Source organism: Perca fluviatilis, chromosome 3 (assembly GCF_010015445.1).
Source record: "Perca fluviatilis chromosome 3, GENO_Pfluv_1.0, whole genome shotgun sequence".
In the NCBI taxonomy this organism is placed as follows: Eukaryota; Metazoa; Chordata; class Actinopteri; order Perciformes; family Percidae; genus Perca; species Perca fluviatilis.
This window is the reverse complement of record NC_053114.1, coordinates 6,533,117-6,559,636: the sequence shown is the minus strand read 5'-3', so window position 1 is coordinate 6,559,636 and position 26,520 is coordinate 6,533,117. Positions and strand designations below refer to the sequence as shown.

The 26,520-nt window shown below is 40.4% G+C and overlaps 1 protein-coding gene across 1 annotated transcript in view; it reads left to right on the top strand.

Moving 5' to 3' along the window:
• Positions 1-25,595, top strand: part of tpcn2 (two pore segment channel 2) — a 56,598-nt gene extending 31,003 nt beyond the window's left edge. Inside the window, exons 8-25 of the mRNA XM_039795655.1 lie at positions 175-274; positions 375-440; positions 1,697-1,761; positions 9,923-10,014; positions 10,163-10,244; positions 11,145-11,234; positions 11,350-11,469; positions 11,574-11,633; positions 12,550-12,678; positions 13,829-13,878; positions 15,045-15,144; positions 16,473-16,544; positions 17,724-17,797; positions 18,529-18,628; positions 20,094-20,176; positions 20,265-20,346; positions 23,343-23,434; positions 23,534-25,595. Coding sequence (XP_039651589.1) covers positions 175-274; positions 375-440; positions 1,697-1,761; positions 9,923-10,014; positions 10,163-10,244; positions 11,145-11,234; positions 11,350-11,469; positions 11,574-11,633; positions 12,550-12,678; positions 13,829-13,878; positions 15,045-15,144; positions 16,473-16,544; positions 17,724-17,797; positions 18,529-18,628; positions 20,094-20,176; positions 20,265-20,346; positions 23,343-23,434; positions 23,534-23,612 — 1,536 coding nt within the window. The 3' untranslated portion in view covers positions 23,613-25,595. The remainder of the gene's footprint in view (positions 1-174; positions 275-374; positions 441-1,696; positions 1,762-9,922; positions 10,015-10,162; positions 10,245-11,144; positions 11,235-11,349; positions 11,470-11,573; positions 11,634-12,549; positions 12,679-13,828; positions 13,879-15,044; positions 15,145-16,472; positions 16,545-17,723; positions 17,798-18,528; positions 18,629-20,093; positions 20,177-20,264; positions 20,347-23,342; positions 23,435-23,533) is intronic.
• The last annotated feature ends 925 nt before the right edge of the window (positions 25,596-26,520 follow it).

The following is a 26,520-nucleotide window of genomic DNA, read 5'->3' as shown; positions in this document are numbered from 1 at the left end:
TGGTAAAGTAATGTATTTTGTTTATTTAAAACAAGTCTTTATATCTGAGAGGCTGAAACCAAATATTTGAATTTTTTCTTTTTAATTTTCAGTACTATATTAAAGCCCGTGTAGACAGAACAATATAATATCTCTCCCCTCTGTTCATCACTCTCCCGCTGTGTTTGTGTTCAGGATCCAGACAAGAACGAGGAGTGGAAGCTACACTTCAGATCCCTGCCTAATTCTCTCACCTCTCTGCTGGTGCTGCTCACCACTGCCAACAACCCAGATGGTACATGGTCACTGGCGTGATAAACAAGCAATGTTGGCTGATTACCGTTAATTGTTTTTGTCATGGATCTCTTTTTAATATTTCTTGTGTCCTGTCACAGTGATGATCCCTGCCTACTCCCTAAACAGAGGCTACTCCATCTTCTTTGTCACCTTCAGTGTGATTGGTAAGTGATTCTAGATTGTTGTGTGTGTCAGCTTAAGTGACTTAAAGGGATAGTACATTATCGTGTTGCTGTTGAAGCCAGTGTTGTAGTTAAATCACCAAAGTCTCGAGTCCCCAGTGTTCGAGTCTGAGTCCAAGCATGAGTCACCAAAGAAGAGTCAGAGTCCAGTCAGAGTCTAATCACCATTACCTGAGTCGACGAGTCCAGATAATAGCAATTCGAGTCGGACTTGAGTCCGAGTCCAGACCTGAGTACTCCATCACCACCTATTGAACATAAAAGTAGACAGAAAACTTCATCCAACTTCCAAGTCCTATTTAATGAATGCTCCAGTCCGATTTCATAAATCCTCGAGTCCAAATCCGAGTCACCAAAGGAGGGTCCAAGTCGGGTCCGACTCGAGTCACCACCGTTACCTTAGTTTGAGTCAGAGTCTAGTCACAATTCCAGAGAATATCTAGCCTGGCAAGCCAGACCCACATCAAGATGTTGGGCCTGGGAACTCACCATTGGCAGGGCTCAATCCGAGGGGCGGGATAAACGGTTGTCTTTCAAATTCCCTCTGCACACAATAGGATAGCGCTACAACCAACCAGAGCGACGCTAGTTGATAGATTAAACTTTTGCCGTTTCCGGTCGTCAAAACTCCGAACACGTCTTCCTTTTTTAAGAATGACTTCAGTGCCGTTCTTTCTCCTTTTCTCAAAGAAAAGCTGAACTCCAAGTCTTCCAGAGTCGTGGCAAAAGCCAATTCGAGAGACCGCTGTTCGCCAGCAGCAGCAGCCATCTCCTTTGTTTTTAAGTAGCAGGGAATTAATGCGGAACTTTCACAACTCTGCCGTCATTATGTGAAGCCCGCCCACCGACTCTATACACGAAGTGATTGGCCCAGCTGGAGTTTGGTTTTTCCAGCTCGCAATCCAACAGAGAGTTGCTAGACCCCCCCTGGCCTCAAATTACATGTGCTGCCGCTGGGGTGCGTCTAGATTTCTAGGCTAGAAAATAGCGACTTGGACTTGACTTCCCAATCACTGCCTACAATACACTTAAAGTAGTCAAACATTTCATCCAACTTCCAAGTCCTATTTTCATTAATCCTCGAGTCCAAGTCAAATCATTAGTCCAAAGAATAGCGACTCGAGGACACGAGTACTCCATCACAAGTTAAAGCAAAAATAAATGGGTTAAAATAATCTGTTGAATGAAGTGTTTTAAAATAAATGTGTTTTAGAGGGAATTTGTTTTGCTTCCTGCAGGAACCTACTGTTTGATGAATTTACTGACAGCTATCATCTATAACCAGTTCAGAGGATATTTACTGGTGAGTCACACACACAGTTTGACATCATGCTGCTGAGGAGCATTTCATAACCCTGGGAGTTATCTTCAGGGTTACCGCGGGGTCTTAAAAAGTCTAAAAAAAGTCACAAAAAAAAAACCTTTTAAGGCCTAAAATTTTAAGTCTTAAATTCACTGAAGTATTGTGTTCAAGGTCATAAATTATTTTAAACAGGTCTTAATTTCCCTATGTCCATGTAACACCACCTCTAATGCTCATTTTATTCTGTGGCGTCGTTTTTTCTTTTGCTCGTCCAAGTATAATTCGCTGTATATTTACAGATTATTATTTCTCTGTGTCGCTTTTATTCAATTTTAATAAGTTTATTTACTTTGCAAGTACTTTTGTGACTCTGCATTTTGTTGTTCTTGTATGTCGTGATATACAGTAGGTCTTAAATTTCATTCATAAAGGTCTTAAAAAGTCTTAAATTTAACTTGTTGAAATCTGGAAGCTGTCTGCCTGTCTGCCTGCCTGTCTGTCTGTCTGTCTGTCTGTCTGTCTGTCTTACTGTCTGTCTGTCTGTCTGTCTTAGCCAAGTGCACTAACATGCATCTGCGGCTAGACTTGCAAAGCAAGGATCACTTGACAGGCTACTTCTTGTACCCTTGCTCATCTGAAATCAGGAGTCTCTTCATCAATTAGTTGATTGAAAGAAGATTGTTGAGCAAAATTTCTGATAATTCATTCTTTCAAAATTGATTCATCAAAATGTGTGTGTGTGTGTGTGTGTGTGTGTGTGTGTGTGTGTGTGTGTGTGTGTGTCATCATGGAAAAATGTGGTCCTGGAGACACGTTCTGTAGCAGAGGATTTGAGTACTTTGCTAGGTGTCTGTCTGTCTGTCTGTTTTACTGTCGGTCTGTCTGTTTTACTGTCTGTCTGCCTACCTGCTTGCCTCTCTATCTGCCTGCATTTCTGTCTGTGTCTGCCTGTCTGTCTGTCTTACTGTCTGTCTGTCTGTCTGTCTGCCTGGCTGCCTGCCTGTCTGTCTGTCTGCCGGTCTGTCTGTCTGTCTGTCTGTCTGTCTGTCTGTCTGTTCTGATCATATGCGTCAGACATCCTTAATGTGGGCCAGTCATGTGAGAGGGTTTTTTATTTACTAAACAAATCATGACTGCTGTTACTTTATTATTCCCAGCTGGAGAAACAGGTGTGTCCCCAGGAAAAAACCAGCCTCAGTCAGTGGAATGTCTGACATTGACAATTCATTTCACATGCCAGAGGATACGCCCAACATTGAGTCATTCATTTGTGCTTAACCTAAAAAAAAATCATTCACAAACTACAATTTTGAAGACAGGGCTCTAGATTGAAAGCCTGATATGACAGAATATGAGTTTATGCTGTCATGGCCCGTGGATCAAAAATGTTGTGTGGAAATTTTGTCCTTAACGGTCTGAGTGTCTGTCTTTTGGCTACACAGTTTATTATAGACTAATTATAGGAGCTGAAGCTGAACTTCCAAAGAAAAAAGAAAAGAAAAAACTGAAACCCTTGCCAAAATGTCTGCCATATGCACATAAAGCCAACCATGTCCCTAGTGATGCACAAGGGTTAAGATTGGGTGTTAAGCCAACTAAATGTTTATTTCAGGTCATCTTTAAGTTAAAGCTCTGTTACATTCACCTGTTTTCATCTGGAATGAAGTCAATGATGAATACTAAAAAACATGTATGTATTTTAGGGCTGTCAAACGATTAATTTTTTTCTTAATCTTGATTAATCGCTGAATTTCTATAGTTAATCAGAATTAATCGCATGTTTTATCACATGATTAAAATTCTATTATTTTGCATTTCAGAACTGTTTTAAAGTACATATTAACAATGGAAAGCAATTCTTACCAGTGGATCTTGATTGGGAATCAAATGAATGCAAAGAAATTGACTTTATTTCACCCATTTCGCAAGAGCGGTAGTCATTTTTTGGATCCACAGGTTGGCAACTAGCATTCTCCAAAACAGTGCTTTGCCTGAGCCCGCTAGCATCAACCTGAGTCACGTTAACTGTACTATGCTTAGCTCGTAGGTGGTAGCGCAAGCTTGACGTGCTTCGGTGATATTTTAATTCGGCTTGACACAATGTGCATATGGCTTTCGACTTGTCTACTGAGCCTTCGGCAAGAGGCCTTAGATTCTAGTGATTTTAGAACAGCTAAGGGGCGTTGTTAGGCACGACGCGAAGCCGAGTGAAGTGTAAAAGAAATTAATACATTTATTAATTATGCGATTAAAAAAAATTATGCGATTTAAAAACAAAATTAACGCGTTATGCTCGGCATTTAACCGCATCACGATTAATGCGTTAATGCTGACAGCCCTAATATATTTGCCTATTTTTCACGAGGACTTTATTTAACCTTTATTTAACCCGGCAAGTCATTTAGAACAGGTTGGTATTTACAGTGGCGGCCTGGCTGAAGGCAAAAAGAGGACCATACCAGTGGTTTTGCATGTTTTAGAGCAGTGGTTCCCAACCTGGGGTCCGGGCACCCCCAGGGGGGGCGCAAGTATTTATCTTGTTTGAGGTTGAGGTAACAAAAAAAAATTGCCACGTTAAACAAATTATGATAATACACTAGAATATATAATGTATACAAAAGTCGGTATAAAAACTATATACAGTGCCTTGCGAAAGTATTCGGCCCCCTTGAACGTTTCGACCTTTTGCCACATTTCAGGCCTCAAACATAAAGATATAAAACTGTAATTTTTTGTGAAGAATCAACAACAAGTGGGTCCCAATTATGAAGTGGAACGAAATTCATTGCTATTTCAAACTTTTTAACAAATAAAACTGAAAAGTGGGCGTGCAAAATTATTCAGCCCCCTTACTTTCAGTGCAGCAAACTCTCTCAGAAGTTCAGTGAGGATCTCTGAATGATCCAATGTTGACCTAAATGACTAATGATGATAAATAGAATCCAGCTGTGTGTAATCAAGTCTCCGTATAAATGCACCTGCTCTGTGATAGTCCAGAGGTCCGTGTAAAGCGCAGAGAGCATCATGAAGAACAAGGAACACACCAGGCAGGTCCGAGATACTGTTGTGGAAGTTTAAAGCGGTTGGATACAAAAGATTTCCCAAGCTTTAAACATCCCAAGGAGCACTGTGCAAGCGATAATATTGAAATGGAAGGAGTATCAGACCACTACAAATCTACAGACCGGCGTCCCTCTCTAAACTTTCAGTACAATACATGAGAAGACTGATCAGAGATGCAGCCAAGAGGCCCATGATCACTCTGGATAGAACTGGAGAGATCTACAGCTGAGGTTGTGTCATAGAAAGTGATACTGCACAAATCTGGCCTTTATGGAAGAGTGGCAAGAAGAAAGCCATTTCTTAAAGATATCCATAAAAGTGTTGCGTTAAAGTTTGCCAAAAGCCACCTGGGAGACACACCAAACATGTGGAAGAAGGTGCTGTGGTCAGATAAACCAAAATCGAACTTTTGGCAACAATGCAAAACGTTATGTTTGGGTAAAAGCAACACAGCTCATCACCCTGAACACACCATCCCCACTGTCAAACATGGTGGTGGCAGCATCATGGTTTGGGCCTGCTTTTCTTCAGCAGGGACAGGGAAGATGGTTAAAATTGATGGGAAGATGGATGGAGCCAAATACAGGACCATTCTGGAAGAAAACCTGATGGAGTCTGCAAAAGACCTGAGACTGGGACGGAGATTTGTCTTCCAACAAGACAATGATCCAAAACATTAAGCAAAATCTACAATGGAATGGTTCACAAATAAACATATCCAGGTGTTAGAATGGCCAAGTCAAAGTCCAGACCTGAATCCAATCGAGAATCTGTGGAAAGAACGGAAAACTGCTGTTCACAAACGCTCTCCATCCAACCTCACTGAGCTCGAGCTGTTTTGCAAGGAGGAATGGGCAAAAATGTCAGTCTCGATGTGCAAAACTGATAGAGACATACCCCAAGCGACTTACAGCTGTAATCGCAGCAAAAGATGGCTGCCAAAGTATTAACTTAGGGGCTGAATAATTTTTCGCCCCAATTTTTCAGTTTTTTATTTGTTTAAAAGGTTTGAAATATCCAATAAATTTCGTTCCACTTCATGATTGTGTCCCACTTGTTGTTGATTCTTCACAAAAAATTACAGTTTTATATCTTTATGTTTGAGGCCTGAAATGTGGAAAAAGGTCGAAAAGTTCAAGGGGGCCGAATACTTTCGCAAGGCACTGTATTTTGTTGTATCCTCGTTTTTCCTGCCACCACGGCATCACTATTTTATGAATGAAACATGGCGGAGAAACGTAACAGTGCTGATAACTCCTCTGTATCAAAAAAGAAAGTAAGGCTTTATCTCGAGAGTTACCTCAACTTCGGTTTCAGGGGGGCTCAGCTTTTCTTAGACATGAGTGGGGGGGGGCGCCAAGGAAAAAAGGTTGGGAACCACTGTTTTAGAGCATTTACTAGAAGTCATGGATACAATACATTACAGCTAAAGCTTTTGCAGTCAATGTTGCTGTGTTGTGTTTTTGATACATTTTCCAGGCATCGATTAGTTTCTATTTATTTCTGTACAATGTAAAACAATACTTCAGCGCACTCTTGAATCGGGTTATATATCACAGAGAACATCAAGTGTAAAGTAACTACATTGCTTCTACTTTAGTAAACTTGCAGCTTACTAAGGCTGCGTTCACACCACAAGTCTTAATGCTTAATTTGGATTTTTTTTTTTTGCTCAGATCCGATTTTTTGTTTGGCTGTTCACATGACCTTTTAAAATGTGGCCTATATCAGATTCCAGTGTGAACTGTTTGCGGTTTCGAACTGACCCGCATGCGCAAAAGAACGACAGCAATGACGCAGCACGCTGTTGCACTAAAGTTAGGGAGGTTATGGACGAAGTAAGCATTTTCGCTTTTATTTTAAAATGTTTGTGTAATGGCAGCCATAACATTAATGAGCAGGTGCTGATCCTTTCTAGTTTTGATTGAAATACAGTATCTCCCCATACACTGATTAGGTCTAACACCTCACTCTCCCTCCATTGACTTGCTCCATCACTGTTCTCCATTTTGCAGGCCTAGTCAAGTTTTTTATTTTACTGTGTCTAGGGCTAATTCCCAATGGGGCATAATTGTGACAAATGTAGATGTAGATGTAAAAGTCGCATCAAATCCGCCCACCGCAGTGTGAACAACCAAGTTCACACTGCGGCCGTATTGAAAAACATCAGACCTGGGTCTGATTCAGGACCACATATTGAAGTGGTCTAAATCTGATTTGGAAAAAAATCTGATCTGGGCAAGATTTGAGTCTTCACACTACTTCTAAAGAAGTCTGACCTGGTCACTTCACCCCCAAAAAAATCTGATTTGGGCCACTTTTGCCTGAAGTCTGAACATAGCCAAATATGCCTCCCAGGTTACCGGTTCATCAGAGAGAGAGAGAGAGAGTGGAACAGATTGCTGAGCTGTGACTGCCATCTGCTGGACTATATCAGGAGTATAGCTGGATTATATTCTGACAATGTACTAGGGTTGAAGGATTTGGGGAAAAAATCTAATCTGCGATTTTTCTGCCAGATATTACAATTATGATTACAGATAAAACATGTCATGGAGCATTCTAACATGAGACACCATCAAAACTGCTCTATATTCTTATGGATGAGAACATGGATAAGAATTGCCAGCAATGAGTGTTTTTCTTTTAATGAGCATGGAAGATTGAACAATCAAACACAGACCATTTATCACAAAAGCCAGTTATTATAATCATCAAAACAATTCCATAAGAAATATCAGTACTTTCCTACAAATTGAAATGTCTGAGCTGCCTCCGTTCAACAGCAGCATCTACACATTGCACCTTCTACCATCATGTTAAATAAAGTAATACGAAATAAATGAAATATCCACTGTAAACAATCTGTGATATGTAACAAATATCGCTACATTTATCTTGTGAAAAAACAGTAAATATTACAATAAAAAGAGGAATCAAAAATGTTATATCAAATTTTACACCAAACGTTCAACTAAGTATTGCACATTCGATTAATCGCGGTCTTCTAGATTAGCTAATCGCATTCTTTCAAATCTCCATTTTGATCAGAAAACCATTAATCGTTCAGCCCTACAATGTACATCAAACATTACAAATGCAGAGTCATGATTAGCTGTACAGTGTCAATAAAAAGGCCTTACCATTCTATTAAAACCCATACCTCTCAGGGCTTCCTTAAAGCCCATTGCAGACAAATACAGTGTGCATTGCTCAAAATAATGATAGAAAAAGCTTAAAGATAGAGGTACATAACATCAAGCAATATTAAGGAGGAAACCAACAAAGTATCCGCACACTTGATTAAAGTATGTCAAAACGTTATTGTCATAAAAGAAAAGTCTGTTTTTAGACCCTGCCAGGTGTATCAATCTCACGTCTATATGGAGCTATGGAGTTTTGCATTTCTGTTCATGTAGAAGCTAAACAACTGGAATACATACGTTCTAATGCAAACTAATATGTTCATTAGTAAGCGTTAGAGGGTTGCTATGCTAAGCTAGGCTAACTGCGTCCTGGATGGATATGATTGATATCCATCTTCTCATCTCACTCTCAGAAAGAAATGAATAAGCAGATCATTTATGAACTAAAACCCAGTAAATGGAAAAATGGAATGAAAACTATGTTAAAGGTCATGAGAATAGGTTAGTATTATGATCATATTTAAACCAGTCCATTTGGCTGGTAAATGGACAGTGTGCATGATCAGCAATTAATACATTCAGTGATGTCTATAAGGATGCTTTTAAAGCTATAGTGCGCCACTATTGGTTACACTTTACTTGAAGGTCTCTGCATAAGAGTGACATGACACTGTCATGAACGTGTCATAAACGTTCTTTTAGTAGGTGTCATTTAGTTTTTGACAAGTTAGGGTTAGGGTTAAGGTTCATGTGTCATAACTGTGTCATGATAGTGTCATGTCACTCTTATGTAGATACCTTCTTAATGAACGTCTGTTACGTTTAAGCCATTGCCAAATGACTTGGTAGAATGCTAATTCAGCCGATCAGCTCCACAAAAATCTGTCTGTATTTAGAAAAAAGGGAAGTTCTCCGCGCTTCTGCAGACCACAACAAGCCGGTGCAGCCAAGGCAGGACACAACAATATAAAACAGCAAAAAATTGCCGGTGCAACACAGATGTCTTCTTACTTGATGGTTTTATTTCTTAAGGTGCATAACAGTGACTAACGTTTCGATGTAAGATCATCAAGATCTTTCTCTGTATTTCTCAGTATGGCTTTGTTTACTAAATGCTGTAGTCCGACGACTTTCGTGCGCAGAAACTTGAGTGATGAGTTTTACGTCACCACTGAGAACGGACAACAGCAGCGTTCAGCTTTTAGACGAAGAGGACATACAGATGACAAGATAATGACCTCTTCTGAAGAGTCCATCGTGTTTTTTTAATCCTCTGTGTCCTCCTTGGCTACTTGCAACTGCATTGAGGAGGGGTGGGGGGGCTGTGCGTGATCACGGAAGGCTTGTATCATGTGGACGCGCTGACAGTTTTGTTGTCATTGCTTAGAATTCCTCAAGGGGGTGACAGAAACTACGCACTATAGCTTTAAACTCTTATCTTGATTAGCTCACTTACTATCTTTAAAATCTTAACAGCCCTTAACAAAGGGGTGTCAAACATATGGCCCGTGGGCCAGAACTGGTCCGCCCAAGGGTCCAGTTGGGCCCACTGGATGACTTTGCAAAGTGTGAAATTTGCAGAGACATAATTACCACTTTAAGCTCAGAGAATATCCGAGTCCTTTTTCCATAAATTTATGACTTTAATTTTAGTTTTTCTCTGGATATTACCCCTCTCTCCCGGGTCCGTAACATTATTCATTTCCTACAATGGCCTTAGAACGCTGTCATAGTAGTAGCAACTTGCGTTTGCCAACATCAAGCTGACAAGAAACTCTGTGGCAGATAAAGTTTCTGATCTTTCTGGAGTGGTTTACTGGTCTGGCCCACTTGAGATCAAATAAGGGGTATGTGGCCCATGAACTAAAATGAGTTTGACACCCCTGCCTTAACACTGAAGACAAGTAAGAAGTGTACAGTCAGAGAATTTTTCTGTTCATGTCTTGGTCCAGATGTCGGTCCAAACGTCCATCATCAGGAGACGACTGGGGATCCGAGCTGCTTTCCAAGTCCTCAGCTGCCAGGGAGCCCAGCGGGCTGTCGAGTAAGAGACACACACACACACACACACACACGCATCATTTCAGTTCAAAAAGCCAGCACAGTTTACAGTAAACTGGCTCTTTTAGAATATTCTCCCACGAAATATAAAATGGACAGTTGGAGACAGTTGAGTTGTTTTCTCTGTCAAGGGAGCATGTGCAGGTTGATGTGGTGCTGAAGGTCATGTCCAGGGTCCAGATGAAGTGCTACTACAGAGCAGCCATCACTACGGTCCGAACACACACACACACACACACGCACACACACGAACGCAACCAGTCAAAGGCCCTCAATCACCAAAATACAATGCAAATTATGATTATTTTAATTCTAGATGTGAGACGATACTAATATTACATACCTGCACAGGCTGTGGGGAATATCCTGATATGTTTTCTTCTTCACACTCCACGCTCCATGGGTCTTCTGAGTACCTTTGTTGTACCTCCGTGCCGGTGACAGCCGCGACCGGAGGCATTATGTTTTCGGGTTGTCCGTCCCCGGAACGTCTTGAGGGAATCTCTTCATTTCATTGGATTCACTTCATTTCATTCAATATATTCAGACTTTCATTCCATATCTTCAGACTTCACACACACACACACACACACACACACGCACGCACACACACACACACACACACACACACACATATATACATATATATATATATATATATATATATATATATATATATATAATATATAAAATAGCCCCACATCATCACTAGCCCTTCACCATACCTGGAGATTGGCATGGTTTTATGTCGGTTAGCCTAATAGCTGGTTTGATTTGCATTGAGAGATGATTTTATGGAAAGTACCCCATGCCAATCTCTAGGTATGGTGAAGGATATGTGATTATGTGGGGCTGTACACTTCATAATTTACATTGTAGCAAAGTGTAATTTCTTCAGTGTTATCCCATTAAAAGATATAATGAAATATTTACTAAAATGTGAGGGGTGTACTCACTTTTGTGAGATACTGTATATATATATATATATATATATATATATATAGCACAACAATACATCATACATCTTACCATAAGCTAAGCTTTTGAGTGGGTTAGAACACATTCATTAGTTCTTTACCTTGACTGTTTTCTTTGACGCCATCTGGAGTTCAGGATGCACAGCAGTATGCAGATGTGGGCTACATGGATCGAGAGCAGTTCACCAAGATATTCGATGCTCTGGATAAAGATCACATTAAAGAGGTAGAGCTGTGCTGCTTCAAAGATTCTCCACTTTGATATCTGTTTCATGTTTCTTACTCTGTGTGTGTGTGTGTGTGTGTGTGTGTGTGTGTGTGTGTTTGTGTTTTCCTCCCAGCACCCCCCCTTGCCCCAGTACAACTCCCCAGTTCTGCAGAGATGCCAGGTGATCTTCAGTCACTACTATGTCACAATACTTGGCAACGCAGTGGCACTGGCCAATGTCATTTGCATATGTGTAAGTTACACACACACACACACACACACACACACACACACACACACACACATATGCATCCTGACTAAGCTATTTCTGTATAACTTTTGTGTGTTGTATTTCAGACCGTCCTGGTGTTGAATTCTGAAAAGTCCACAGCAGAGAGAGACAACTTTATCATGGAGGTGAACACATAACAGTCATATAATGTGTTACAGAGGTACATGGTCCACAGAGGGAGGTTCTTCATCATTTTTGGTGACCCCCCTGTCCTTTCCTGTAGCACCACCATCAGGTCAAAATGAGCCCTTGTTTCCAAACTTTTTCATGTCAAGCCCCCCTAAACTGACACAAATTAGACCATTAGACCCCCATATGATAGTTTTTCTTCCCAGGGGCCCCCATCTGGTAGGAATTTTGCTTTTTAGTTTCTTTATGACATAAAATGTATGAAACCCATGATCAAAATAGTCATACATTCTGTTATTGTGTTACCTAAGGATGGAATTATTGTGAAAATCTTAGTGAAAATAATGATAACACTTTTTGCTGGGGACCCCCTGGAACTCCCTCGAGGACCCCTGGGGGTCCCCGGCCCCCAGTTTGGGAACCACTGCCTTAACCAACACGTTTTAGTAAAAATGTATGCCTGAAATTGACTGTGACTGTGTTGAATCCTGATTAGCATTTTATGTAAAAATGAAAATTGAATTATTGCATTTTTATTTTAAATTGTTATTTAAAAAACACATACATTTGTGAAAAATGATAATGCTTTTTCATTATCATTTCAACAACGTCCCCTGTAGGCTTCCATAAAGTTTGCTTATACTTGTTTTTTTAATGTTTTGAATTTGTAGTATAACAATTAGTTGATTTTATAATATTAAGGATTTACACCACTTGCATTGTTGGAACTTATAACAAAAATAGAGAGACAGAGTGTTCCTTTAATGGCCTCTTCTTTAGGTCCCTGTTAGAACAAAATATGTCTTTAAATGAGTCAAATCATCATCTCATATTTTTCGGGGGTAAAATGAACATTGCAGCATGTTTACTACTTGATGAACTGACTTCACCCTTCCACTGTCCCACTGTCAGATCATCAACCTGTGCTTCATCCTGTACTACCTGTTTGAAATGTGCGTGAAGATCTTTGCGTTCGGCTGGAGAGGATACCTGTCCTACAGGAACAACATCTTTGACGGCTTCCTCACCATCCTGCTCCTGGTAACCCTGCTCTCCCCACTCACTCTTATCACTGTCGTATTTACAGTCTATATCGACGACGATTCATTTCCCGGATTGTTCCGGTGCCGCCAGATATTCCGCCCTCATTTACCTCATCATACCTGGTGGTAGGGCTGCACAATATATCGTTTAAAAAAAAAAATCCTCATCGTGATATCAACTGTCGCAGTAAAGACATCGCAAAAGGCTGCGACATATCACGAAAGATTTTTGTGTTAGTTGAAAGAAAACTGCACTTTAAAACGTGACTGTCGTTCATTTTTAAGTGGTACCTCTTACATTTAATTCAATGTTCAGTTTGTTCAAAGAAAGAATGTTGGAAATGATTTCCTTTCATTTGTTTTAAATTCAACAAGCTGTTTGTTGTATTGTAGCAGAATACTGAAAGCAGCCAAACTGAGTACACTTTATTATCTGTTTATTTATCGCAGGAAAGTCGTTATTGCATATCGCATATTTTCCTCATGTCGTGCAGCCCTACCTGGTGGACACAAACACCACTCTTCATGAATGTTGACGTTGCTTAGTAACTGCTGGATGTGTAAATAAGCAACTGTCACCATATCAAACTTTAAAGGAACACGCCGACTTATTGGGACTTTGTCTTATTCATTGTATCCCCCAGAGTTAGATAAGTCCATACATAGCCTTCTCATCTCTGTGCGTGTTGTAACTCTGTCTGACGCACCCACCGCTAGCCTAGCTTAGCACAGATCCTGGAGGTAACCGGCTCCATCTAGCCTACTGCTCCCAAAAAGTGACAAAATAACGCCAACTAGATTGAGCTGGTTAACTCCAGGATCTGTGCTAAGCTAGGCTAGCAGTTGGTGCGTCAGACAGAGTTAGGACACGCACGGAGATGAGAAGAGTATGTATGGACTTATCTAACTCTGGGGGATACGGTGAATAAGACAAAGTCCTAATAAGTTGCCGTGTTCCTTTAAAAGGTGATGGGATGTCAATGTTGTGTTCACAACTTGTTTCTGCTGCCCCTAGGTGGGCAAAAGCAACAGTTGTTTATTTTTTGCAGGTTTAAAGAAGTGAAATGTCTCATGAATATTTTGATCTGTTGCTATTATCATCACTTTTGATATTCATCACTGATCGTATGTGTTTGTTTCTCTATCAGGTCCTACAATTCACTATATATGTCACCTACAGGCTTCCGTATTCTGACTGGTACGATTGTGTTTACTTTCAATTATTTTTGTATATCCAACTTTAGGGCTGCAACTACTGATTACTTTCATAGCCAATTAATTTGTCGATTATGAATTAGTTGCTTGGTCTATAAAATACTTTTTAGTTTCAAGCCCATTTCCTCCAATGTGTTGTTCTGTCTACAACTCAAAGATATTCAGTTTACTGTCACAGAGGAGTGAAGAAACTAGAAGATATTCACATTTAACAAGCTGTAATCACAGAATTTTAATCTTTTTTTTTAAAATAAAAACGACTCACACTTATCGGTTATCAAAATAGTTGGAGATCAATTTAATTGTTGACAACTAATCGATTAATGGATTCATCTTTGCAGCTCTATTTAACTTAAGTAACTTTAGTGCCTCTCATGTGAGGATTGCTTTTGTATTCTGCAATCATGATTCACATTAACGTCACAGGACTGTATCAAAATAAACTCAAGTTCTACGTTTCAAATGTAACCTTTATTTAACAAGGTGATCACCTTAGAGAAGGGAGACCTGTCCAAGACAGACAGACAGATAGACCAAACAGACAAAAATATAAAACAGAGCACGTATACTAAGAGAAATCCACACATGAGACAAAATCTAACAGCTAACAACATAGACAAATAGCATCAGAGTCTGCAAATATTAAATTCAGACTGTTCCCAGAGGCTGGAGCACAAATATTTGTCTTTCTAATGTCTACATGAGCATTGGAAACAGACAGAAATTACATTAAATTATTTGGATCAAACGTCGTCCAGATTTCAAAGATAAATTAAAGTGAAATACAAAGACACACTCTGTGTACAAAGACATGTTCCAACACTGCAACCTCACCTTTAACTGTGCAGTTGCCATTTCTTGTTTGGATTCAGGATTCAGGATTCAAAATCTTTCTAACTGTACACACAGGGATATATTTTGTAGCTGCAGGCCAAGAAAAGCTCAAAGAATTGTTGACGTGTTTTTTTAAATCAGTAAGCTAAATGTTAAATAACCTGCAGAATGTCTTGTCTTACATTTGTTTGTGTGTGTGTGTGTGTGTGTGTGTGTGTGTGTGTGTGTGTGTGTGTGTGTGTGTGTGTGTGTGTGTGTGTGTGTGTGTGTGTGTGTGTGTGTGTGTGTGTGTGTGTGTGTGTGTGTTTCCAACAGGGACCCATCTTCCCATGGCGTGATGTCTCTGTGGGAGATGCTCCGGTTGATCAACATGTTGATTGTGTTCCGCTTCCTGCGCATCATCCCAGATATCAAGGTACACAGCAGGCAAACAAAAACTACAACTTCTTCAAATAAAAGCTGTCCCAGGAGCACTCCCATACCAGTTTGTGGCTTTTCGAAGCAGCCAAATGTATTGTAAAAAATTATAATAATTTCTGTTGCGAGCTTAGCCAAGACATAACTGTAATAAAAGCAAAAGGATAGCCAGTAAAACACTACATCGTTGCTATCGGGCAGTAGGGGTGCACCGATACATCGATCTGAATCGATATATTGTCATCTTTAAGATGCGCCTTTCATTTTAAAATTCCCACTTCATATTTATTCTTTTTCTTAAAAGGAGTAGTTTGTTTTTAATTTAAATGTCTTGAAGGTCTCAGTAATTAAATTGCCAAGTCATATATTGTATTAAAGGTGCTCTAAGCGATGTCACGCGTTGTTTAGGCTACAACATTTTTTGTGACATACCTACAGCAAACATCTCCTCACTATCCGCGAGCTGCCTGTCCCCTGAACACACCGTAAATAAAAAAAATGCGGTCTCTGTAGACAACCCAGGCTCCACAAACGGCAACAAAAACAAACCGTGTCAACCTGCACCACCAAACATAACAAACAGCGTTCCAGCCAATAATCGACAAGAAGGATTTGGTTGAGCCATCACCGCAGCTACTTCTACAATGCGCGTTCATGACTGTTTCACGAGGGGAGGGGAGGGGACGGGATGAGGCGGAGGAGGAGGAGGGAGGGGCGAGCTAGCCTCCGTTTTGTTTGACAATACTTCGAACGTCAACAAGAACGTCACTCAACATCGCTTAGAGCACCTTTAATTGCTTTTTGTAAAAATATAAATAAATGTAACTGATTGTGATGTGTTGAATGGGCTCATGTATCATCTCATATCGATCACAAGCCGCTGAATTGAATCAAATTGAAATTGTATTGTGGTAGACTCTGTAAATATCAGTAAATATTGTATCGTTGTCCAAAGAAACAATATGAAATCGTATTGTGATAAATCGTGTGATTTATCGGGCAGAAACCTTGTACCTCCATATTTTTCATGTTTACATTTTTTCATAAACCAATGCTATTGGTCACCTGTCTGTGGCTTTTTTTACAAATATTTAAACAGTGACAAAGCAATTTCATCTGACTTTGACGAAGGAAAATAAATAGTTCAATGAAATTTTTCAAATTAACATTTTTTATCATTTCCTGAAAAGCAACTGTTTTGGACATACAAGGTTATGTGAAACACTGTTGTGTATAGCCATGATAACTGGTACGCAACACAGATGTCCATGTGTCTGTCTTTATGTTTCTTTTTTGCCTCTCATGCGTTTTCATCTTGTCGTCCAGCTCATGGCTTTGGTCGCAAGTACTCTGTTGGACCTGGTGAAAAACCTCCGAGCCTTCGCAGGGATACTGATGGTGAGTGACTTCAGCATACTCTACTTCAATCAGACAGCTGATTTACACATACTGTTTGCTATAAAAAAAAAAGCAAGCTTTGCTCTCAATGGAGTCCTATCAGACACATTTTGTAATTCTTAATTTGAGCAATGGAGCTCAGGCAGAAAAAAATCCAAATAAAAAAAAGTATTTTGAAATGCTGTTAAATGTTCAATTGGGTGAAAACTTTGTCTCAGTGGTCATGTTCATGCTTTTAAATAGGCTGAATGATGATGTGGGATCATCATCTTCAGCTCATAAAGCTGTTGGAAACTCTGGATATTGTTAAAAAAAAAAGAATTTTATATTAATGAACGGCATTCAAGCCATTGCCAAATGAGTTGCTACAAAGCTAATTAAGACTATCAGCTCCACACAAGTCTCTCTGGATTTCTCAGTATGGCTACCAGGGTTTTAAATTACCACCCGCCAACCCGCCAAATGCAGGTAAAAGTTAACTTTGGCAGGGAACGTTGGAAAGTTACGAGCCAATTTGGCCGGTAACTTTGAAATTTAATCTTTATCTGACAACACTGCTTGTATATCCTACATTTCCCATGAACACTATGTCTTGGCGGGTTGTACAACCATTGGCTACGTGCCTAGCGTGCAGTATCGATTATGAGCTGAAACGGAGAAGGTGAATGGAACGTTAAGAAACCAGAAGAGCAAAAGATGAAGGCTGAAGAGACAGGGGAAACAGAAGATGAAAAAGGAGGAAAAGAAGTAAAATGTGCCTAGTGGTAAATCTGATTGGCTAGTAACTTTAAAAACCTACTGGCTATGTTTATAAAATGGTGTCGCCCGGCGACTTTCAAGTGCCGAAAACCAAGTGAAGATAATGACCTCTTCTGAAGAGTAAGTCATGTTTTTTTAATTCTCAGTGTCCTCCTTGGCTACTAGCAACTGCGTGGAGGAAGGGTGGAGGGTGGTGTGCGATCACAGAAAGCTTGTATACTATGGACGCTCCGACAGTTTTGTTGTCATTACTTAGGATTCCTCATGGGGGAGACAGAAACAACGCACTATACCATAGCTTTAAACCAGGCTGCTTACCACAGCCCCAAAAGCTGCTGTAAGTGTTGGAGATACAAGGTTTTCAGCTGACACCAGTGAGTATGGGGACTGATGGCTGTCTGTTTGATACTCTGTGTGCAGGTGGTGTACTATGTGTTTGCTGTTTTTGGGATCTGGCTGTTTGAAGGAGCCATTAAACCTCCGCCAGAGATGAGGTATGATGTCATCGGCAGGAAGAACACATCATCCACTCCAAACATAACGCGGCTCATAACGTGAAGCAGAAACACTAAATCATTTTCAGAACCCTAAGGCCGATTACACATAGATGATACGTAGGATGCGTGTCCGCTACGTGAATTTTACTTTTTTTTCCGCACCCAATTTTGACAGGTTAGAGCTTACACACGCGCTTCATGCAGGCAGTCAAGGTGCGATAGAAATAGAACCGACGCCTATTTGTCACACGACTCGCAAGCGTGTTGGAAGCATTTCCAGGCAAAAAAGAATAGGAAAAAATGTTTATATGTTGTTTAGACACAAATACATATTAATAAATGACATGTTGATGTTTGAAAGTCTCTAGGTTTTGATATAAATGCAGATATAAATGTAATAAAAAAAAAAAATCGATTTTCTAATATTGCACCTGTCAATACAGAACGAAATATTCTGTAGCCTATTTTGCCGTCAATACTGCCGACGTTGTCTTTGCTGTAATCGAATCAGTATATATTATGTTTAACATGGTATTTCATTTTATCAATGGGAAACATACATGTGTCCAGACAAGGCTAGCAGCAGCAGCGCCGCGTCAGACACGTTTCTGGTGTGTAAAGGAAAAATCAGAAACGCCATGCTCACGCCACGCAGCCAGTGTGTAACCGGCCTAAATCCCTGCTTGTGTGTGTGTGTGTGTGTGTGTGTGTGTGTGTGTGTCTCCCAGTGTGCCCTCCAATTCCTCCATGGGAAACATCACCTCCAGCATGGAGTGTGGCACCTATGAGCAGCTGGGCTACTGGCCAAATAACTTTGACGACTTTGCTGTGAGTAACATAACAGTCCAGTCACATCTTCATTGTTTTCTTTTGATTTCAGGTATTTGTGTTTCACACTTTCTCCCCCTTTTAGCAAGACCTCTCACCTAAAATGTACAACCACAGCGGGCAAAATTCGGGGTCATTTTTGAATTATTTACAATCCCGTAATCGTCTCCATCTGTTGAAAGCCCGATCGAGATAGACTCAGTTTCGCCCGTTGTCTGTCACTTTCCCTTTTTAGCTTTTAGTAGCTTTTCCTTTGTTTAACTGCCTTCTTTTCTGCGATGGCCTTGTCCCAGTATCATCCGTAACCACAGCAGATAACTTCTTAAATAAAATTAAAATACAATCTTGGCCTATACTGTATAAAGAAATCTCCTGCTACCTTTTATCTGGCTGGATACATAGACGCCGATTTACGTTTTCCTCCGTGAGTGCTCACGGGCGCACGCCCTTTAAAAGAATGGACAGCTCGATAATAAAGCCATAGAATAAAGTAGGCTATATTTCAACTCAGGACAGCGCCACTTATCACAAATACAGATAGGATTGGAGATGAAAAGTTTAATTGACAAGTAACCACAATCAGCTTTGGTGGAAATTAAGAATCACACTATGACAGACGCTCCACTTTGCACCAACGGCAACGTTTAATTTTAAATGAATGTAACCTACTGGCAGTCTGGCACACGTGGGTGCTCAGTATTTTCAGCCATAGGCGCCGATACCGTGGGTGCTCCGGAGCTCGAGCACCCACGGCATCGGCGCCTATGGCTTTATACACAAACACAGGCTTTTTTCCGGTGTTACGCAAAAATCTGTGACCCATCAGATTGTGTGCTCTGTAGCGCCGTCTACCTGCCGTAAATCATCGATATCGATACCGCAACGATATTGTAGTGTTGACTATTGGTGCTTTCACAAAATATTTACAGATTTTTGATAAATAATCATCAGTAGTGTGTATGTAATGACTAAGTGGGTAAAGGCAAATAATAGAACAGTTACATAGAATAATAATACATAGAACAGTCTGGTAAGAAAATTAAACCAGGAAAAGACAACACCTGCCATATTACGATATCCAAAATTGAAGACGATATTAGTCTCATATCACGATATCGATATATTGCCCAGCTCTAGCAAAGGCATTAATAAAAACTATATAAAACCAGCGTTCTTTTCACTGTTAGTTACAGGTCATTTATGATCATCAGATGGAACATTACACAGTTTCAGAAACATTTAAAAGTTCCTTGTAGCTACTTTAATATGTCACACTAGTAATTTTTGACATTTGTTAGTTTGACATTTGATGATGATGATGATGACGAAGATTATGATGTACTTTTGTGATGATTTTTAGGGACTGCAATTTCATATTTGTGTGCTGCTGAAGACTGCTGGGATGTACTCAGACTAAAAAAGTGCAGAAGAGTAAAAAGCGTGTCTTTCCCTCCCTCTGTGTCAGGCATCCCTCATTCTGCTGTATGATGTCATGGTAGTCAACAACTGGCAGGCCTTCATGGATGCGTACAGCAGATACACCACTGAGTAAGAAAATTAACATTTGACGGGCGTAGCAGCTAATGCCGCGGCTGATTGTTGTGTTGATGAACGGGTTTTGTTTTTTTTCCCCCAGGTGGTCGAAGATCTACTTTGTGTGTTGGTGGCTCACCTCCTCTGTCATGTGGGTCAACCTGTTTGTGGCGCTCATCTTAGAGGTCAGTTCACTCGGACAACACCGACGGATGCATTCATTCATAACACGGTTACAGAAAAAAACTTAACATGTCAGCAGTTTAGATGCTGGTCTACGTCAGTGCACAAGGTATATTAAACTGCAAGTTACCATGGAAACATAACTTTTTATTTTTTTATTTATTTTTTTTAATGCATTTTAGTAACGCACATGTGTCAAACTCAGAGCCCACGGGCCAAATCCAGCCCCTCGCTGATTTTGAAATTTAGGTTTGCATTAAAACATTTTTTTGCTTTTTCCGTGTTTTTTGTTGCTTTTTTTGTCGTTTTTGTTCCATTTTTGGACATGTTTTTGTGCTTTTTTTCAACCTTTTTGTCACTTTTTCTATGATGGCTAAGGAACTTTTTGGCTGACTTTTTTAGGGCTTTATGTCGACCAAACTGTAGGGGAGTAGACTATATGAGACAGGCGATAAAACGGTGAAAGATATTAGACTTTTTCGATTAAATAAAAGCATGTCAGTAAACTATACGTGTGTGGCCCTTGATGTGTCTCATTTTCCAGTATGGCCCTTAGTGAAGTTGAGTTTGACACTGGATTAGACTGACTACAAACAGTTAAAACAATTACAAGATTTATTTATTTTGAGTAAGACAACGCACATTAATCAACCTTTCTGTAAATGCTGTGTTAGCCAGTTGGCTAATTTTCAACTGTAGTCCTAGTTGCACACATGTCTTTATGGTGGAAGAAACCAGAGCACCTGGAGAAAACCCAGCAAGCACGGGGAGTACATGCAAACTCCACACAGAAAAGCCTGGGACGACCTGGGTTCGAACCCAGAACCTTCTTGCTGTGAGGCAGAAGTGCTAACTATTGAGCCATCTTGCTGCCTTTGATGGTGGTGTAAACACAGCCGCTCCTTTTTGGCGTTTGGTGTTTTAAGCCCCCAACGTCGTCACTAGGATTAGGCAATGTTTAGGGTTAGGTGCCTTGAAGTCGACGTTGGGGGCTTAAAACACCATCGAGCCTCCTTTTTCCTATGTAAAGTAGACATGATATAGACTCTGTGGTGTCCCCATAGAGACACACACTACTTAACATCATGTTGCTCTTCACCGCCACCTCGTCCGCCACCATTTACATATGTCTTCACACATTTTAGCCACTTTATTCAGTAATCTGTCTCGTGTGACAGAACAGGTGCTTGTTTTGTTTTTTTAAAGAAGATGCTTTTCTGTATTTTCTGTCATATACTGTATATATAATGTTACAATGTCATATGTTCATGTTTAACATGACCAAAGCTTTAAAAAACAGGGGTTAGAAGTATTTAAAAGAAATCCCTGTGAGCAAAACCTCAGACTTCCGACTGTTTTTTTGTGTTGTCATTCACGAACTCCGTTCTCTTCGGGGGAAACAATAACAGCCTTTGAATTAGCGAGCTAAACGCTGAAAATGGCACGTTTTGAAGAAAATTTTGATCGTGCAGCAAGGCAGGCCTGCTTGGTTCTTTCGGGGAATGATTGTAAAGATTTACAAAGAATATGTTAACGGCGTTTTCCTCTCTAACCGGGACGTTTTGGGACCGATTGGTGGGATTGCTGTGGACGAAATACACACAGTAAATGAGGTTTAACTATGTATGCACCTAATTTAAATAGCCCACATTACTGTATTGTGTGAACAGTTAACTTCATTTAATGTTTTCTGTTGCGGGGTGCAAATGTTCCACCAAAACTTTTTTTTTTTTTAACCCCCTTGCCAATCTTTTCAACATTCACCCCTTTTTCCTTCCATAGCTTAAAATTCAATGGATCGCTTTGGTCAGGTGCCTTTAGCGTTGTTATTGAGGCTTAAAGTCTCCTTAAGCATCATATCTAAACGCACTTTATTTAAAGGAACACGCCACTTATTGGGAATTTAGCTTATTAACCGTAACCCCCAGAGTTACACAAGTTGATACATACCCTTCTCATCTCCGTGCGTGCTGTAAAGCTGTCTGACGGCTCCAGCGGCATCAGCCCATCACAGAACAGGCAGGTGAATGGTTCCAGTAATCCTACTGCTCCGAATAAGTGACAAAATAACGCCAACATGTTACGTTGTTTTTTGGACACGCTGTGACTCTACAAATCACAACATGTAAATAGGAACATGTTGGCGTTATTTTGTCACTTTTGTCACAATTCAGAGCAGTAGGCTAGTTGGAACCAGTTACCTGCAGGATCTGTGCTGGGCTAAGCTAATGCTGGAGCCGTCAGACAGCGTTACAGCACGCACGGAGATGAGAAGGGTATGTATGGACTTACTCTGAGGGTTACGTTGAATAAGCTAAATTCCCAATAAGTCGGCGTGTTCCTTTAAAAGCGCTGGGTCGGGACTATTGTCACTTTTGACACAATTAGGTTAAGGAAAAGATTGTGGGCGGGCTTATAAAAGGTACGTTTACGTGACACGCGGGACAAGAACGAGACACTTGGGTTTAGGAAAAGAAGAACGGGACAAGAACAGGACAGTTGGGTTTAGGGAAAGAGGAACGGGACATTCGGGTTTGGGAAAAGATTGTGGGTGGGGGTTATATAATGAACGTCTCAGTGACACGCGGGACAAGAACGGGACACAATCCCCGGTCTCCTGGGTGAAAGTCCTGTGTTGTCTGAACCATCCACCTTTCATACTACTCGCTACCGTTGTCGCTCTTAATACTATGTCATCTTCAAGCGCCGCGTAGCTTTTATAATTATTTTTATTATTTCCATCAAGAAGTAATACATATACCAGCATACTGTATACTTTATACTTTATTTTTAAATTAAAATATTTGTGAGGTGATTTGTTTTAAAGATTTACATCTTTAATGACACAAACAGGGTATGGACATAAGAAAGGGATTGTTGGTTTTTGTGACCAGTTGAAGAAAACACTTGAATAATACCAGTCTTATCTTTTGATATAAACTACATATTAAAATTTGCAAACTGCACAAATACTATTTTTTTTTTTTTTTTTTAACAGAACTTCATCTATAAGTGGGACCGTAGTCACAGATGCTCCGTTACAGATGTGGAGAGGATCCGATATGAAACCTCTGTTCAGCTCATGTTTAGGTAGGTTGACGCTATTTGTGGGTTAAGTCATATAACTCACATATGTAGCTCTCAAGCTATAGCTAACTCTTTGTCCAATCATTCCTCTGTTCTCTGCAGAGAGCAGATCCAGGAGCCAACTGAAGAGGAATTGCTATGTCAACTACACCAACACCCCCACTTACACATACACTGGTGACACACACACACACACACACACACACAGTATCATTTATTGTTACTAAATGAGTCTATTGTGTGGTAGAAGTACTGAAAGGGTCAATATTACAGCATTCTAATACTATAATTAATGTATTTTAATTTTGGATTACTACTGAAACAAGTAGGAAGCACATGTTATGATTTGTCATGTTCATGAACCACTGCAAGCTGTAGCCTACACAGGTTTCTACCTGGTAGAGGCTCTGTGGAGGCAGACGTCATGTCATTGGTTGAGATCAACATGATTGGGCGGAGCTAAAGAACCACAAGTTGTGGGCCAAATCCATACTGTAATACTGTAAAGTATCTTTGCAATAACTGCACAAGAAATGAATCAAACTGCGACAACAAAAAGCTCCTGCCAATTTTAAATTAAAGGAACGCCACATAGAATTTTCCAAATTTCCGAATGTAACTACTTTATGATTTGTTTGCCAAGCTGTGGCACCAACGTCCTCGAGAGTTTCACTAGAGTGAAAACAACTGAATGGAGTTTGGGAAGGGCTTCCAGTGGCGGTTCAAAAAACATTAAAGCGATTTTAGGGGTACCAAATACAGTATATTAAGCACAAGGTCTGGTTCTCCCATGAACTACACTATGATAATTAGCCTGGCATTGTCAGACCCATCCGTAAGGTCTGGCTACTGCTAATCATTCTGGGAAAGGGAAAAAAAGGCCTCTGGCTTGTTTGTATTTCTTTAAACCAATCAACAACCGTTCTGGGCGGGGGTGAGAGGGGGTGCCAGGTGTCCAGGCTTCATCGCAGCAATGTACATCTGTTGAGCCAGACTATATAACAATGAAAACAAGAACACTCATTCAGTGTTAATGTACATTTCAGTTATCACTGCCAATCAATACTATATTACAATTTCAGGAGGGCACAATATAGGCATAATATAGGCCCCTGTAGGCTTAATATTACAAGGGCACTGCCCTTCCCCCCCAGAGCCTCCAGAGCAGTGTTTTCTCAAAATGGGGGTACCACACATACTTTTGAGTACTGCAAGGGGTACGTGAATGTGTGTGTGTTTTTATGTAAAGTTAAAAAAATACCAGTCAAGCATAGTTCCTAAAATAATTTTACTGTTAATAATGTAATAATGAATGAATTTAGTGATGGATTCTAAACATTTCAAATAAAAATTTGAGTGTTTTTCCGTTACAAGGTTACTGTTTAGTAAATCAGACACAGCGCTGTGCTGTAATGTGCCTCTATATAGCCTAGGTTGTTGTTCTACCAAATATGTTTTACGCTGTTTATTGCCACTTTATTGAAATAAGAGAACCACTTAAATATGGGTTGTATATGTGTATGTATATATGTGTGGGTACTGCTGCTGTAAAATGAGAATAACCTTTATTGTGCTTGTTTACAAAGAATTAGCAGATGTGATCTTTCACTGGATGCAGTCATTGCACCACTAAAACCATAAAAGACTATGCGGAAACTCAAAAGTGAAATGGCTTCACCAGCTTTTTAAGAAATCTGATCTTGCTCCCAGTGACTTTTGCCTCTTTCACACGGGGAACCTACAACATTTTCCCAATGTGATTTGCTATGTGGAACACATTTAAGTTGTCTCTTTGAGGGACCATCCTAGATGGGTTGGTGTCTTTTCTCCTCTGCACTGCAGGAGTGTACGTATAGTGTCACAGAAAAGTAAGAAGTAAAGAAGTAAAATAACTGTGCACAACAGCAGTTGCCCCTTTTCCTTGCCGCTGACACCCTGTTAAAACCGCAACCCCACTTCACCCTGCAGTAGCCAATCATGTAGCCGGAGCCCTGTAGAGGAAACAGGAAACATCACTGCCTCTATCGCTGCCACAAGAAAGCCAAAGAACACCAAACACAAGTTCAGAACTGCCCGTGAAATGTTTTTTTGCAGGATGGTAGGGGAAGACTCATGAATATTCATTATGGAACTCAACCCTGAATGGCTAGTACTTGTTGCCTGCTCTGGTTGGTTAGGTTTAGGCAAGAGGAGTGGGATTGGTTATGGTTAGGGTAAGAATGTCAGGGCGAGCCAATCAGGGATGAGTCTTCCCCTACCATCCTGCAAAAAAAGAAAATTTGCGAACTGCCCGGGAGTTTCCTCAGTCCTTTCGTCTCTTTAATTTCTCTCTTTCTCGGGGCAATAAGGCTGCCTTCAAGTGCGCTCGGAAATGTCGAGATTTACAAACGATCTGACGGAAAACAGTAATTGTGAAATATAAAGTCTACTTGTGCTACATTGGTGAGGGTTAAAGAACACAACTGGACGTCACACAAATGGGCCGTTTAAGTGAAACTCCCCCCCGCCGCACAACCCTGCGGAAAATCACCGGATCGCTGTCGCTTTATCGTTGGTCTGAACGTGCCCTTCCTGCAGGGCACAGCTGCTGTCGGCCATGGTGCTGGTCTGAAAGCACCAAGCTGTGTTCACATTATTTGGGGGGGAACACAAACATTGTTGTTTCCTCTGTGCAAGATTCCTGGGGAGTCACTAGTTTTTAACTATTTGTCACTAGTTTTTAACTATTTGCAGGTTTTAGAATCTATCCTGATCTGTTCTGATAACCTGGCAAAGTGACTTAAAAAATGCCCGTGAAAAATAAACAGCCGCTAGAGGGCCGCAAAGCGAACGCAGAAGTGCCGTTCACCCTGTTACGAGTTGAAGAACCAATGAAACGATTTTGGAAACATTATTTTAAGGTACAAAATAATCGTTGGTGTTGCTTTAACGTAACAGTCGCCGTTTTAAAACACGTAGACAACATTGGGCAACAGAACGTGTTAAGTTTAGGTAACAAAAATACTTAGGGTTAGGAAATCATCAGGGATTGGCTTAAAATGAGTCCCGTGAAACTGCGTCACGGACTAAGGTCCGTAAAAGTCGGTTCA